This window comes from Falco rusticolus, chromosome 13 (genome assembly GCF_015220075.1).
Source record: "Falco rusticolus isolate bFalRus1 chromosome 13, bFalRus1.pri, whole genome shotgun sequence".
In the NCBI taxonomy this organism is placed as follows: Eukaryota; Metazoa; Chordata; class Aves; order Falconiformes; family Falconidae; genus Falco; species Falco rusticolus.
Genome location: NC_051199.1, coordinates 3,791,557 through 3,805,343, shown reverse-complemented (window position 1 = coordinate 3,805,343; position 13,787 = coordinate 3,791,557). Strand labels below are relative to the sequence as shown.

Sequence of the window (13,787 nt, the reverse complement as noted above, 5' to 3'; positions counted from 1 at the left end):
AATGTTTGTGATTAAGTTTGAACTGAGAACTTAGTACTGAAGTAGATCAGGCTTCTCAATTTGTTAATGGACTAGGACAATTTAAATCCTCCACTAAATGCAGAATGAGAGCTTCATGATAGAGGTAAAACTCCATTTAGAAAAGACTAGTAGCAGCGTAAGTAAGGTAGAGACACAGGAATGCATTCCACACCTTCAACTCTATTTTATAAAAAATCTGCTATGTTTTAAGGATTCACTCTAAAATGAGAGAGCTTAGCTTTTCACTAATCATAAAAATTATGAATTTGAACAATGTTGACCATTGCAGTGCTGATATGTTGTGATGACACCATGAAATGTATTGTGAGCAGAGTCTTTGTAGCATATTTACGGAGTGTTAATTCAGTTTCCCAGAAGAACAGACAGGGTTGTGTTTTGGTTGGGTGGCAGAAAGGTGGTAGCAGGAAAAGCAGTCAGGCCAAAGCTGTTACCTACTGCCAGATAAGTAGAAATGCTCGTTTTGCTTGACCTGACTTCCAGTAAACTTTGTCATAAAAAGTGGGGGAAAGAATGAGACATGACAGTGATTGATGAGTGCTGTTCATCTTCACTCCTCTAAATGCTTGCTAACACTTCCTTGGCAGTGTTGAGCTCTTGTCCACCCTGGCGTCCCCAGGAGATGTCAAGAGTTTGTTTCATCCTGTGCATGCCCCTGCCTCATGCTCCAAGAGAAATGAACTGTTGCTGGTTTGGAAGATATATGTAGAATCTACACTAGCCTCACCTGTAATAGCTCTGCACAGTGATCAGTGGAAATCCTGAAGTGCCCAGGAGACATAGATGATGCTGTCTCAGTTCTAGTCAGGGAAGGTAAAAAGCCTTTCCACGAATCCACAGAAACTGCCCATGGCCTGTAGCCCTGTGTCTGTAGCCTGTCCCGTTGGCCAATTCAGTGGGCAGGTTCCACGTGTCTTGTGGCGCAGTCTGTACGATTTGCTGTCTGATGGGACATGGCTGGTGCGTATGGATCCGGTGTGAGCCATCAGCTTTCTCTGAGCACTGTTGCTGCATCTGCAGAGTTGTTGAATTAAAGCAGCTGTGCTTTAAACAGCCACCCTCTGTCAGAGAAACCTCAAGAGAAGTTGGTCAAGGAAAAATAATACTTGGCTTAACTGTGGAGTAACATGCAGGAGGTCATTTCAGAAGTAACTGTCTGAGGCACTAAATAATAATGACCACAGTATAATTGCATTCCATATCCTCAGGGAGAAAAAATACAGAGAACCAGAACAGAATTATAAGAAGTTGAGAATTTGAATTGCATGTGGGGCATTAGCAAGGAATTTTAGTTATAGTATTTTTACTTTTTCTGACAAAGTGACATCTTTATATATTATATGGAAGCTATTTAAGGTTATTAACAGAAGTCATAAATATTAAAGAATAAAATTAGAATCAGGGCTACAAAAAACAGAACAACGAAGATCAGTGGTTACTTATTTGATGAGGGTTATATTGCCAATGAGAAGAGCAACAGATGGCAGCATGCAGTGGGAGAAAGGTATTAATGCAGTTGAGGTGAATTTCCAGGAATAGCTGTCCACTAGTACTTAGAGACATAATGTAAAAACTGCTTCACTCAAAAATTCCAGTATTGGGGGAAACATTAAATTGTAGCTGCATGTACAGATGATATCAAAACTGATAAAATAGGTCTTCAACTGTCATATGGTAGTATTCTCTTGGGTTTCTAGTTTTAATATATTGCATTACTAATTGTTTATTAATAATATGGAAATTATCATGCACAGACTTAAATTGTCATTGTTAGAACTGAGGTTGATGGCATTATCTGATATGAAATGGCTAAAAGTAAGTGTTATTTCATGAAGAAGCAAAATCAATTCAAGAAATCAATATTCAAGTTGTGTTGTAAAACAGTACCCCTGCTGAGGCTTAGAGGATTGGTGTGCTCTAACTGTGCTTGCATATTTTGAAATGCATATGCTTCTAATGCTTATTTTTCAAGGAATAAAATAGCAGAATTAAAACTTTCTCATAATATTTAGTACATTTAAATTATCTTTATTTATCCTTTATATAGAAACTAATACTATTAGCTGTTAAGCTGCTTCTATTACGGCGTGAATTTTTGGAGCCATGCAGTAGATCATTAATCCACTTGAACTTTTTGCAAAAGCAGGGACACTTACTCTTTGTAATGTTAATGACATTGGGATGGATTTTGTAGCTTTGCAGTTTGCTTAATTTTTCTGCATTTCTTCCATTAACAAATGAAGATTGTGAAATAGTCAAATGAAGATTGTGCGGTAGAAAAAAAAAAGTTCTCTATGTCGACTTGTGTTACATGGTTGGATATTTAGACAACACCTAGTTGCAAAGGCAATAATGTATAAAATATTTTATTCTTTTATACTGATTGAATTGAAGATCAAGTCAAAAGAATTTTATTGCTGTTGTGTTGTTATACTTTCAATTTTGTTGGCTTTGTTCAATTTACAGTAAAAAGTTAATCCTGTCAGCTTCACTCTTTGCATAACAAGGGGGAATGGCATAATCAGATGAAGGAACAACAGATACAACTGCTGCTTTTGGCCCTGAGCTGGCTCACATCTTGACTGAGCCCTTTGGAGCCTTTAGTTTTGGAAAAGCTTGCTGACGGTAGCAGCACATGATGCAGCTGTGCTAGCTCCAGTCTGCAGGTGCTGTAGCTCATTCCCACAATGCTGTGGCTGTGTCAATAAGCTGTGCTGGTCCTGAGCTAAGCGGTTTGAAACCCACTACTGTGTCTCTGCATAGAGGTCATGGTATATCTATAATCCAGGTGACTCATCGTAAAAAGTGGGGAATTACTAGCAGTGGCTGTGGAACTGAAAGATGGTCTTCATTTTATTTTGCAAACAAAATTAAAAGCACTGTGCAGACATGGCATGAGTCCTACATTGCTATCACTTCTGTATCACACTCACTCAGTTGTAAAAAGATGGAAAATTTTGCTAACTCCTAGTCTGACAGCACTTTTCAAGACAGGTGATTGTGGTTTTTTTACCCACTTCTTCAAGAGGCAGTTTTGTTCAATGCATTCCTGTTATTATTGCATTATATACCCTTTCATACATATTTTTAAGCTGTAAGTTTAGCACCAGAAAAACATTGATACTTTAATGTAACAGAAAATGTGTTGTGTTAATTTCTTCTGTTCCTTCATTACATTACAGGTACTGTAAGAATTGAAATGTTCAGGAACATGCAAAATGCAGAAATCATAAGGAAAATGACAGAAGAATTTGATGAGGTATAGTATACAAATAGTTCTTTTAAAATTACAAAAGATATTACAATATACTTTTCTTTTAATATAAAAATGCAGTGGGCAAGAAACCAGTGGATAAGCAATGTCTCAGTATCAGAAATTGTACTGTCAAGCAAAGCAGCGATTTAAACTGGTGGATGAGGAATAACAAGCCAGCATGAGCTTTAGGAAAGAAGAATAATGAAACTCAAAAAGTAATAAAATAATTGGAAAAGGTAGTTATAGTCATTTATCTTGCAAACTCAGTGTTGTGGATTGAGTAGGCCCTGGATGCTGAAATACTGGTATGGAAAATTTGTGAATTAGCCAGTTTAAGGGCGTAAGTGTACTATCACAGCAGTGTCTCTTTGTGATCACTTCTAGATGGAATGCCAAGGCTGTGATTCAAAAAGTTAAGCAGGAGAGCTATGAAAATGAGCACTAGTGTTTTTCAGGATTTACTCTGCAAAATGTCCATCTTGTTCATGGCCTTGAACAACAAAACATTTAACTATATACTTAACAATGGCCATGTGAACGCTCCTTTTGATGTACTCAGGTATTCAGTCAGGGCTTTTGTGTACTGGTGGGATAAGGTACAGGGAATAAAATGTAGGTGTACAGTGACAATCAAAAGGATGGTATCAATTCATGCTACATTCTAACAGAATTAGTTTGACTTCTTAAAACATCACCTAATCAAAGTTAATGCAATGCAGTGAATTTTTGCTAGTGTAATTTAAAAGCAGAATTGGATATTGTCTTTAGTCTGGCCCCACTGTACAAAATAAAATGGCCACGGCACTGTCCAAAAGCCGAAGAACGCTGATTTTGCCTGAGGGAGGATTGTCCCACAGTTGACGGAAGAAAGTATTTCTCAAAAAAAAATTTAAAACAGTCAAAGTTTTTTCTCAAAGGAGGAAAAAACTCTTTTCCTTGTGACAGTATGAGTGTAGATATAAGCAACATATCTCAAAGAGTTAACAGTTACTGGTACGTAAGCTTTCTTTCTCCATTACCTAAAACTTTTCACAAGTTTTACAATTCTAACAGAAAGTTTCCGTTCTAGCTTCTGCCTTTAACACTTGAGTGGATCTGTGAAAGAATTTGTGGGTTTTAGTACGAAAGCATGAAATTGTTAGTCTTAGACCACAACCTGGTGAATATTTTGAAATCTGGAATGAACTCGTACCCTGTTAATAGTCAAAAACATTTTAGAATTTTTTGCAGTTTTCCAATGTTCATATATCAGATGATCCCAGCATAGTAAGTTTATAATTGTTATATGGCCTTTTTAATGTTATATGTTAAATGACCTGTGTTCATACTGCTAGTCATAGTATTTCAGGTTGGCCTGTGCTTAGCAGGATGTCATAGTCACAATAAAAGACCTGCCAAGATACAAGCTTTTAGAATAAGAGCAGCTTATATTACTGTTCAGGGTAAAACACATAATGAAACAACAAAAATCATTCTTGGTCTTCAGCAGGTTGTAGAATTGTGGTTGGTATAGCATTAGTACACTTTTTGGCCCTCTGTTTAGTGTCCACCACCTAAAAAGTCAGAACAACAATCGTTTGTTTCTGGGAGAGCTGTTGGTAGCAGACACCATTTCGCAGTGACAGTCCTTTGATTGAAGGCAGCTCAGGCTAGATTTGGCAGAGCTGCATGATCCTGCCCAACCTTTCTTCTCTTGCTGGAGAAAGGAGAAGAGAACGCAGGTAGATCTACTTCTTGCCTTCTTCCAGCAGTACCCTTGACTGTGCTCCCTGACTTGGTGCTGACCAACTAGACTGCTTCCTTGGGTTCATCCTGCCACTGGATTTCTTTATATTTTGTAAGTCTGTGTTAAACAATGAAAGAAAGGGAGTCAGGAGACGAACAGTGGTGGCTAGGCCGAGTGGTCATCTGTTTTTCTCAGTAAAGCACCACCATTTTCTGTACAGCTGGTAACAGCCCTCAGTTCTTCATTCTAAATTTCGCTGTTGCCATTTCACATGTAATACCTCTTCTCGTACCCTGGAACTCCTAAATCCCAGTGTCCATCCCTCCCATGGCATCCTGAGACAAAGCATTTGCCCAGGGCTGTTGCCACCAGAGCATTTCCCTTGCCCTGCTGTCCCCTTGTGCCCCTAAATCCCATGTCAGTCTGAGAAGGTAATGGTCTGACTGCGTGGGAGTGAAGGAGAAAGCTCGTGATGCTCTTGTGAAAATGTGGTAGTTTATCAGCCCATCAGAACCTACCTTCATTGTCATCTTTAGATTGCTATTTTCAGATGGAGGCTATCCCCTTGTTAGTGTATTTTCTTCCCTGTACCAAAACATACCTAAAATGCCAAGTCTTTTGTATCAGCTTAGGGTTGAAAGGGGCTAGTGCTCAGTGGTACATGTGTGTAGGTGATGTAAGGTACCTGTTGTCATATTTGTGACATGACAAATCATTTCTACAAGTCTAGAGCTAATAGGAAAAAAAGAGAAAAGTACGTGTAGTATTAGCTAGGGCAAAATCTTAACATTATATTTGTTAGCACAGTATGCTGCCCAGAAAACATCTTCATCTCTATTGAGAAGTTCAGATTTGCTGCTTTCTTTACTTTATCAAGATTGTTGCACTGTTCTATCAGTGCTGCAGTAATCACCTGCCTGCTTGTCATGATTTCTGCATTTATGGCAGGGATTGAAGCATTGATTTTCCTCATCGTAAGTTGAAGAATGCTTGCGCAGGATTTAAATGATGGAAGTAACTGTTCATTGCTGCCACAAGTTCAGTTTGAGACAGGGAATTTTATGGACATCCATCGGCTGCACTATTTGGGTGCTTGGGTCATGAGTACAGGCATTTTGTAGATTAATTCCCTCATAATTCTTGTGCTAGAGTTAGCAGGTGAACAAAAACTTGTTTTGGTTTGAGTTTTCTAACCATTGGACCATGAAGTGTCATGTCAGTGTCACTGATATATCACATTTTTATTGGTTTTCAGGAATAAAACATCCAATAACATGGCTTTATTATAAATTTATTCTTCCAGTTTCAACCAGATGAGATGCTCTTGCTGCAGTCTTCATATGCTTTTCAAAACTGTTGTCTAATATGTAATTGTAAGTTAAAAATATGTCATACAAATGTGAGTAGTTACACACAAACTAGAGATTCTGAGGATCTGTTACAAAAAAAATTATGTATACATACCTAGAAATATATTTTATGTATGTAAATTCACATGCAGAGTTCCCACAGGTACTGTGCAGGCAGGGGCTTAGTCTGGAGATTATTTCTGAAAATACGGTGTAAACAGGGAGAAGAAAATGAGTCTGGGCTGTTCATATGGAGTTTCTGTCAGGAAAACTCTGAGCAGAAAGCTTTAGCGTTTTAATTTCAGTCCTAAACTTGTATAAATGTGAGACTAATGCAGGGCTTGTATTTACATGGCAAGACACTGTACCTTGCTGAAATTCACTAGCAAGAGCATTAGGCATAAACAACAAATACCTGGAAACACAGGGCACAGCTAATGATACTGCTGCGTATTTTAGATTGTGTTTATCTGGGTTTCTACTACATAACACATTGGGCTGATTTACAGAAGTTCAGAGGACTCAGAGCAACAATTGAAAATGCCAGGAGATATCTTCATGCCAGGAGCTTTACAACCCTCTGATGTATTTTAAACTAAAGCTTCTATTTTTCTCAAATTGGACATTCAAAGTTAGAAGTAAAGATATTGCTCGTTAAAATAATGCCATTTAGTATTCACTGTATGAGACAGTAAGGTCATCAAGACTGCCTTATAATTTTGTCTTTTTCTAACATTTGAGCACTTTGCAATTGTGGTTGGTTTTTTTAGTATGATTCAAATGTGTGTGACTTGGTTAAATTGGTAGGGTTTTTTTGCTGCAGGGGAATATAATTTATGAAGTTTAGGTAAAAGGTTATTTGATTACATCTCCTCTACGTTTATGTTACTGGCTTTATGTGGTTCAGTCTGGGTGATAAGTCTTGAGAGAATAAAAGTGCTTGTTCTTCACAAAAAACACAGAACAAATGTGTGCAAATGGATTTAACTTTGATACTGCTGACTTCTTATCTTGGGGGACTGATTCAGGATGGACCATTATTGCCTTGATGTTTTGGATAATCTGAAATTGGCTTACAAATCAGATCACCAGGGAGATTATCCAGATATCCAGTCTTTTTCACTGAAGAGGAAAAAAAGCATTTACTAACTTGAGGGAGGGCAGTCTCACTGAAACGCAATATTGCTTCAAGTGAGAATAGTAAGAGCAGAGTTGAAGAGGAGTTAAACAAATTGAGTGTTCACATGCGTGCTCCAATCTTGCAGTAATCTTGGGAAGAGGGGGTGTATGAAACTGTATGGGGTATATGAATATGTAGTAAAATCTCTACTACTTCTGTCAGAAGCAAAGTTTTAACCACTAGAAACAGGGTAAGTGTATAAGATCAAAGAAGGGCAATGTTTACTTTTGATAATATCTCAATTGTAAACTTGAGTAAAGCAAAGTTTGTGGGGAGGAGCAGCCAGTTGATTAGAATATTAGCATGAAGTTGAAGTGGGGATGGAGAATGACACAAACCTTCAATCACACAAACCTTTCTTTAGGTTTCGATCTTAAATACTTTGAAATATTCCTTTCTCATCCTTTCCCCCCACTTCCTAAGCCAGGACACAAGGAAAATAACTGAGTCTTGACACATATTTTGGACTGTACAGAGCTAATATTGCAAGTCTGGAACAGTTATAATGCAATCTTTGTAAAAACGGTTTCATGCCAACAAGCTTCTTTGTTTATTGAAGAATAATGTGTTTGTTTTTATTTGCTGTTCTCCATTGTCTTGAAGGAAAAAGGTGGTGTTTAGCATAGACTTTTAGACTGTGATGGCTACAACAACAATAAAATTAATGGGGAGACTTCTAATATTTCATATTTTCATTTTTTTTGTTGTTCAGGACAGTGGTGATTATCCACTTACTATGCCTGGGCCACAGTGGAAGAAGTTTCGATCCAACTTCTGCGAGTTCATTGGAGTGCTCATTCGACAGTGTCAGTATAGCATCATCTATGATGAATACATGATGGACACGGTGATCTCTCTTCTGACTGGTTTGTCAGATTCCCAGGTCCGGGCTTTCAGGCACACCAGTACATTAGCTGGTAAGTAAGCTAGCAGAGAGAAGAGTTTTTTCAAAGAAGTTGCTACTATTTGGCCACTTCGAGAATTACTCCTAATTTTTAGGTGGAATTTGACTAACACTGAGAACTCCAGAAAGCTTGATCAAATCCAAGTACTATATATGGTATAACTGTACTTAAAATATGCTTTTTTTGTTTGGAAAGGAGTATGTGGAGGCACTTAGTCTCAGAGATTCCTGGCATACCCTGTAAAGCAAGTGTGACATGCTTATGGCTTGTATTTTGTTATTAGGTGTTTGTTGTACAAAATGTCTTAATAATTTTGTATTTTAGAATACAAATTTATTTTAAATACCTGTCAAGAAAACTGTATTATCAGAGAATTTCAGTCCACCAGAAAATAAAGTCTGTGCCTTCACTCCTGAGAAGCATTAGGTTTGAGAGCACTGGGCCATAGTTGAAGGTCTCACTGTCTTCTAGCTCCAGCCGCTCGGCACCTTTCAACACGGCCACCTACAGCTAAGGAAAGCCCTGGGTGTATCATTGGATAGAAACAGGCTTTTCTAGCCTATTTCATCAGACCTCTATGAGATGTCTCCTGCAAGGTTGGATGGATTGCTCTCTAGAAGTCACTGTTTTTCTCTAGTTACAAGACCGTACTAGGGTGGCTGGCATGTAGGTGTCTAAAGCTGGTTATGTCAGGTGATACCTTTCTGCTCCTCTCATGTGCTGAAAATAGCTCTTATTGGAAGATTTTTCTCCCTACATTGATCACAGATCATGTCAAATATTTGAAGCCTTTGTAGGAGAAGTTTGTTATAAGTTGAATTTTTCTACTGCCGGTATTACTGATTTAGTCTTTCCACAACCCGCTGCTTAGAATTTTGTTCAGGTTTCCAAGCGTAATACCCAGTGTCCAACAAATTCAATCAGAATTTCTTTAAAATTTCATCTCTTGCTATGAATCTAAGTAAGAGGCAGATTTCCAACGATATTGAAATAGCAGCTTTGGATTTGATTGGAGCCTGATTTTAAAATTGAAAACAAAAACCTTCAACTCACAGTGACTGAACTCTTTTGGAAACCTGTCACCTTGCATTCTTCATCTTACTTGGTTAACGGGATGGTAAAAACATGAATTTTGCAAGCATAAATTTCCAGGTGTACAGTTTGCCTCTACAAAGTCATTAATCAAAGGTGAACACTTTGAACTGCAGATAACTGGTTGGAAATCTGTGCCTGTTACTTAAATTGAGATGGAAATTGTGTTCATTTCCAGCTGATACTGTCTTAAATTCCAGGTGATTTTGATTTGCTGTTTGCCTAGACTGTGGTTGATGGGTTCACAGGAGAGAGATTATGGAGTGAGGTGTGCACTCTGGTCCCTTACGTTGGTTGGTTCATCCTTGTGGGGGACAGATGTTTGGAAAGTATGAGAGGCTTGATTGAGAAGACAGGAAACAGCACCATACGTTAGAGACATCACTCAAAACCTGTCCTGTCTGGAAGAAATAGTTACTGCCATTTGGAATGGATTATGTAGCCAGAAATTTCAAGCAAGTGTAAGCGAATGCTAAAGCCGAGGTTCATCACCACTAGCTTCAGCTCTTTAAGCCGCTGCTGGCTTCTTGCATTACATATATATGTATCTGGTGCTTACATTAGGAATAGGAGCTGTCGAAGATCTCCAGCATTTTCCAGTGATAATACATGCCATTTATTTAATTGTTTATTTGTTTTAACAAGTTTGAGAGCTTTTGATTTGATTCTGAAAATTTCCTTTAAGCTAGTTTTTGCACATTTAATTATATCGCTGTCCTGCAGAGCAGAGGTCAGCATGATGCCATGGAGCTCAGTCTCAATAAAGTCATAGGAAAACACATTTTTAGAATTTAATTTATTCTTGAAATAATGTTTTTGAGGTCTTTGTTTTCAGTTTTCCTCTGTGCTAGCCAATTTGAATGAGAAAAGATTCACTATAGTGAGAAACTTAAGGCAAGAAGTACGTGTCGGTGCTTCTAGAGTTACCAGCTTTGAGCAACAGCAAGATAAGACAAAGAGTTACCCTAACAATAGCGTCACTTCTCCATTTCTGTAGTTGCTTTTCTACCTTGAAGACAACGCTGCATATTTAGCCAGAGAGGATGTGGTAGTTTGTTATATTATTTTGCTGTTTTCAGTATTGTAAATTGTGATATGCCATGTAACCACACAGAACATGGGAAAGACCCTTATTACTATTTTTGTGAAAGTGAATTAATATGGTAAAATAGATGTAAACAATGTTATATCCAGTATGTGTGAAAATGCATATAAAGGGGTAGATAAATTTTTAATTGTATTTTTATGCAACTATACACTTGACTTCAGTGCAGTGTCAGACTAAGTTTCAGAGAAACTGTGCTGTGGTCCCTTGTAAATTGAGTAATCCTCAGAAGCTGTTGGTTAAGAGTTGCCCTTGGTATGGAAACATCTATAATGATACTTTTCAGTAGAGAAATATGTGTAACTCCATAGTAACTGGCTTCGTAGTGTACACTGATCCTGCAGATTCGCATGCTTGCTCACTGACCTTACACGCTCAGAACTTGCATAATTTTCTGGAGAAGGTGGCAAAGAACGTTGCCTGGAGCACAATGTGGTATATGTACTCTCTTTTGTGATCTTTAGATGAGCCAAGTGTCCTGGGTATTGTTGGGTGGGAAGTGCCTTTCGAGATGGCTTTGTGTGAGGGTCAAGTTGGTTATTTTCTGTGAGTATGGATCTGCTGAGGAAATATTTTTTTAGCTCTGATGAGCGGTAAAGAGTCATATTCTGTCTTCTGCCTTTGCAGCTATGAAGCTTATGACTGCTCTTGTGAATGTTGCCTTAAACCTGAGCATTCATCAGGATAATACACAGAGGCAGTATGAAGCTGAGAGAAACAAAATGATTGGCAAAAGAGCTAATGAAAGATTGGAGCTGCTGCTTCAGAAAAGAAAAGAGGCAAGTGAAAAGATGATTATTTTTTTCCTGGTTCATGTGTGTTCCCTCCAACAGAAAGACCAGGGTGGTTTGTGACTTGAGTTACCATAGTGAGAAACAAGCAATTAGTTCTGCAGTTCTGTTTGTGTGATCTCAAGCATATTACTTGGGTTACATTTTAAAATCCTGTATTAACACATTCAGTTGACTTTGTGTGCTGTTCTGCACGCGGAGGATAATTTCTATTCTCAGGGTTGTATATATGACCAGGGAGGAAGAAAATTAAGTCTCAAGTTATAAGTAGTAACTGTTTTGATTATGCAAAAAGATTCTGAAAAGAGGATCACATATAGTTCCTCACTACGCTGCCCATTTCTCCCTTTGATCACTGCAATTATTACATAGTGTCTCATTAGTACTTCTTTTTGTAGCCACTTTCAAGAAACACTGGAGTGGGGTCTATAGCACCTGGTCTCAGGGAGAAGAAGCTAGGGAGACGTTAAAGTCACTTTTAGTAAGTACCAGTTTGGCATTAGGTGAGCAAAACCATTAGAGGGTTGCTGTAATCATCCCTAAATAAAGTATTATATCCCAGGAAATTCAGTTTTAGAGTTGTACTTAAAAGAAATTTGAAGATGACAAGTAGAAAATTAATACATAAACACCCAGACAGCCATAATCCGTAAAGATACAGGATTGATTGAAAATCTGAAGTATATATGACAATTTAAATTGTTTATTTTTAATATATTAGTTTTTAATCTATTTCCTCCACCACTGTTTTACTCCAAGGCAAATTAAGGAGGTCTGGGTGCTTTACCTGTGTGCACCTTGGATTCGTTTAGGTATGACTGGCTCAAAATTGCTTGACTTTATAGTCTTTGTCTGGGGATAATTACAATTATGTATTTTTATTTTACCCCTGTGATCTGTAACACAATTTTACTTGGCTTTCATAATTCTTAAAAGTTATGCATTAAGGTACAAAGCAAGAACAATCTCTCCTGCCCAAACTGCAAGAGAAACATTTTAAATTAAATATTAAATTTAATGCAGCCTGAAAGCATTTAGAAAGCAGAATTGCTTTGTTAATATAGCTGGAGCATGGTTTCTCTTCCACATTTGTGGGTTGTTGCTTTGAATTTCCAGAGAAGGACAAAGTCACTAATTACACTGATTAACTTGATTTAGTATCTCTGTGTCTAAGGACATCTTCTGTCCCGGTTTCTTCAGCTGTTCTTTTCAATGTCTTTTGGAGATGCAGTATCTAATTGCTCTGGGGAGACTTGGGAGCCATGATGCCCAGGCTAGCAGGGGGCTGTGGAACCCTGAAAGGAGAATGGACATTTAGCAAACCTGAACTTCTGATACATGTGGTCAGGCTCTCTCACATCACTACTCACTATAATCACAACGTGGCACAGGAGTAAGCCAGAGAGGCGTGGTGGTGACTACGTCCTCAGGTACATGGTGTTAAACATAGTAGGGGGGACCCGTACAGAGGAGGTTTATTAGGATTAGATGGCATAATGGCTCTGTGTAAGAAGTCCCAGCGTAATGCTGTATATTTCCCTGTTTAAATATGCTGAATTTGCAGTAGTATTCTGTGCTGGCACTTTCTTAGTTGATTCTTTTGATGTAGTGCCATCATAATAAACCCCCATAAGCACATACAGTATCTTCATGAAGTTGTAAAGGGACAATTCACAAGCTAGATGTGGCAAATTAACCTGAAGTAGAAGAGATGAAACACTTGCTCTGAAGTGTTCCGTTCTCCTGTCATCTTTGACATGCCTAATGTGAGAGCAGTGCGTGAAGGTCTGTTCTCGTCAATGAGATTTTCAACTAAACTGGATGATTTATATAGCAATCTGCCACAGAATAGAGGAAGTTTTGTTATAGTTGCTGCCAGCAGTAACTCAAATTTTGTGCTTGTCATACATGCCTTTTTGAGCTTCACAAAATGCTCACAGAATCAACAGAAGAATGCTTCCCTTATTTTTACTTAGGTTTAAAGGGGATGAGCGTTATATCACTTTTGCGTTGGAAAAAGCAAGAATCTGCAGATACAAATGCTCTGTCAAGATGCCCACAGTTAAGCACTCAAATTAAAGTACATGATCTAAGCAGCAATTACAGTTTTGGAGAAAATTCTGATTTTTCAAAGAATTACTAATTCATTACTGAATCTAAATTTCATGTGAGAATTGTATCTTTCAAATGTTAGCACACAAAAGCAAAAGGGATCTTACATGGACCTACTGAATCTCTGATTCTGCTTGTACACCAGCTCTGCCCCAGCACCTGGGTCTTTAGGTCAGTTATGTAGCCGATAACTTACCGTGTTTATAGCAAGCTGTAAATTGCATGCAGAAAG

The 13,787-nt window shown here is 38.0% G+C and overlaps 1 protein-coding gene across 5 annotated transcripts in view; it reads left to right on the top strand.

The window, feature by feature from the left end:
- The window catches only part of STAG1 (stromal antigen 1), a 199,687-nt gene that overhangs the window by 101,763 nt on the left and 84,137 nt on the right, over positions 1 to 13,787 (top strand). For all 5 annotated transcript variants that reach the window (XM_037406291.1, XM_037406290.1, XM_037406289.1 and 2 more), the window contains 3 exons: positions 3,222 to 3,298; positions 8,263 to 8,467; positions 11,280 to 11,431. In XM_037406291.1, coding sequence (XP_037262188.1) covers positions 3,222 to 3,298; positions 8,263 to 8,467; positions 11,280 to 11,431 — 434 coding nt within the window. The remainder of the gene's footprint in view (positions 1 to 3,221; positions 3,299 to 8,262; positions 8,468 to 11,279; positions 11,432 to 13,787) is intronic.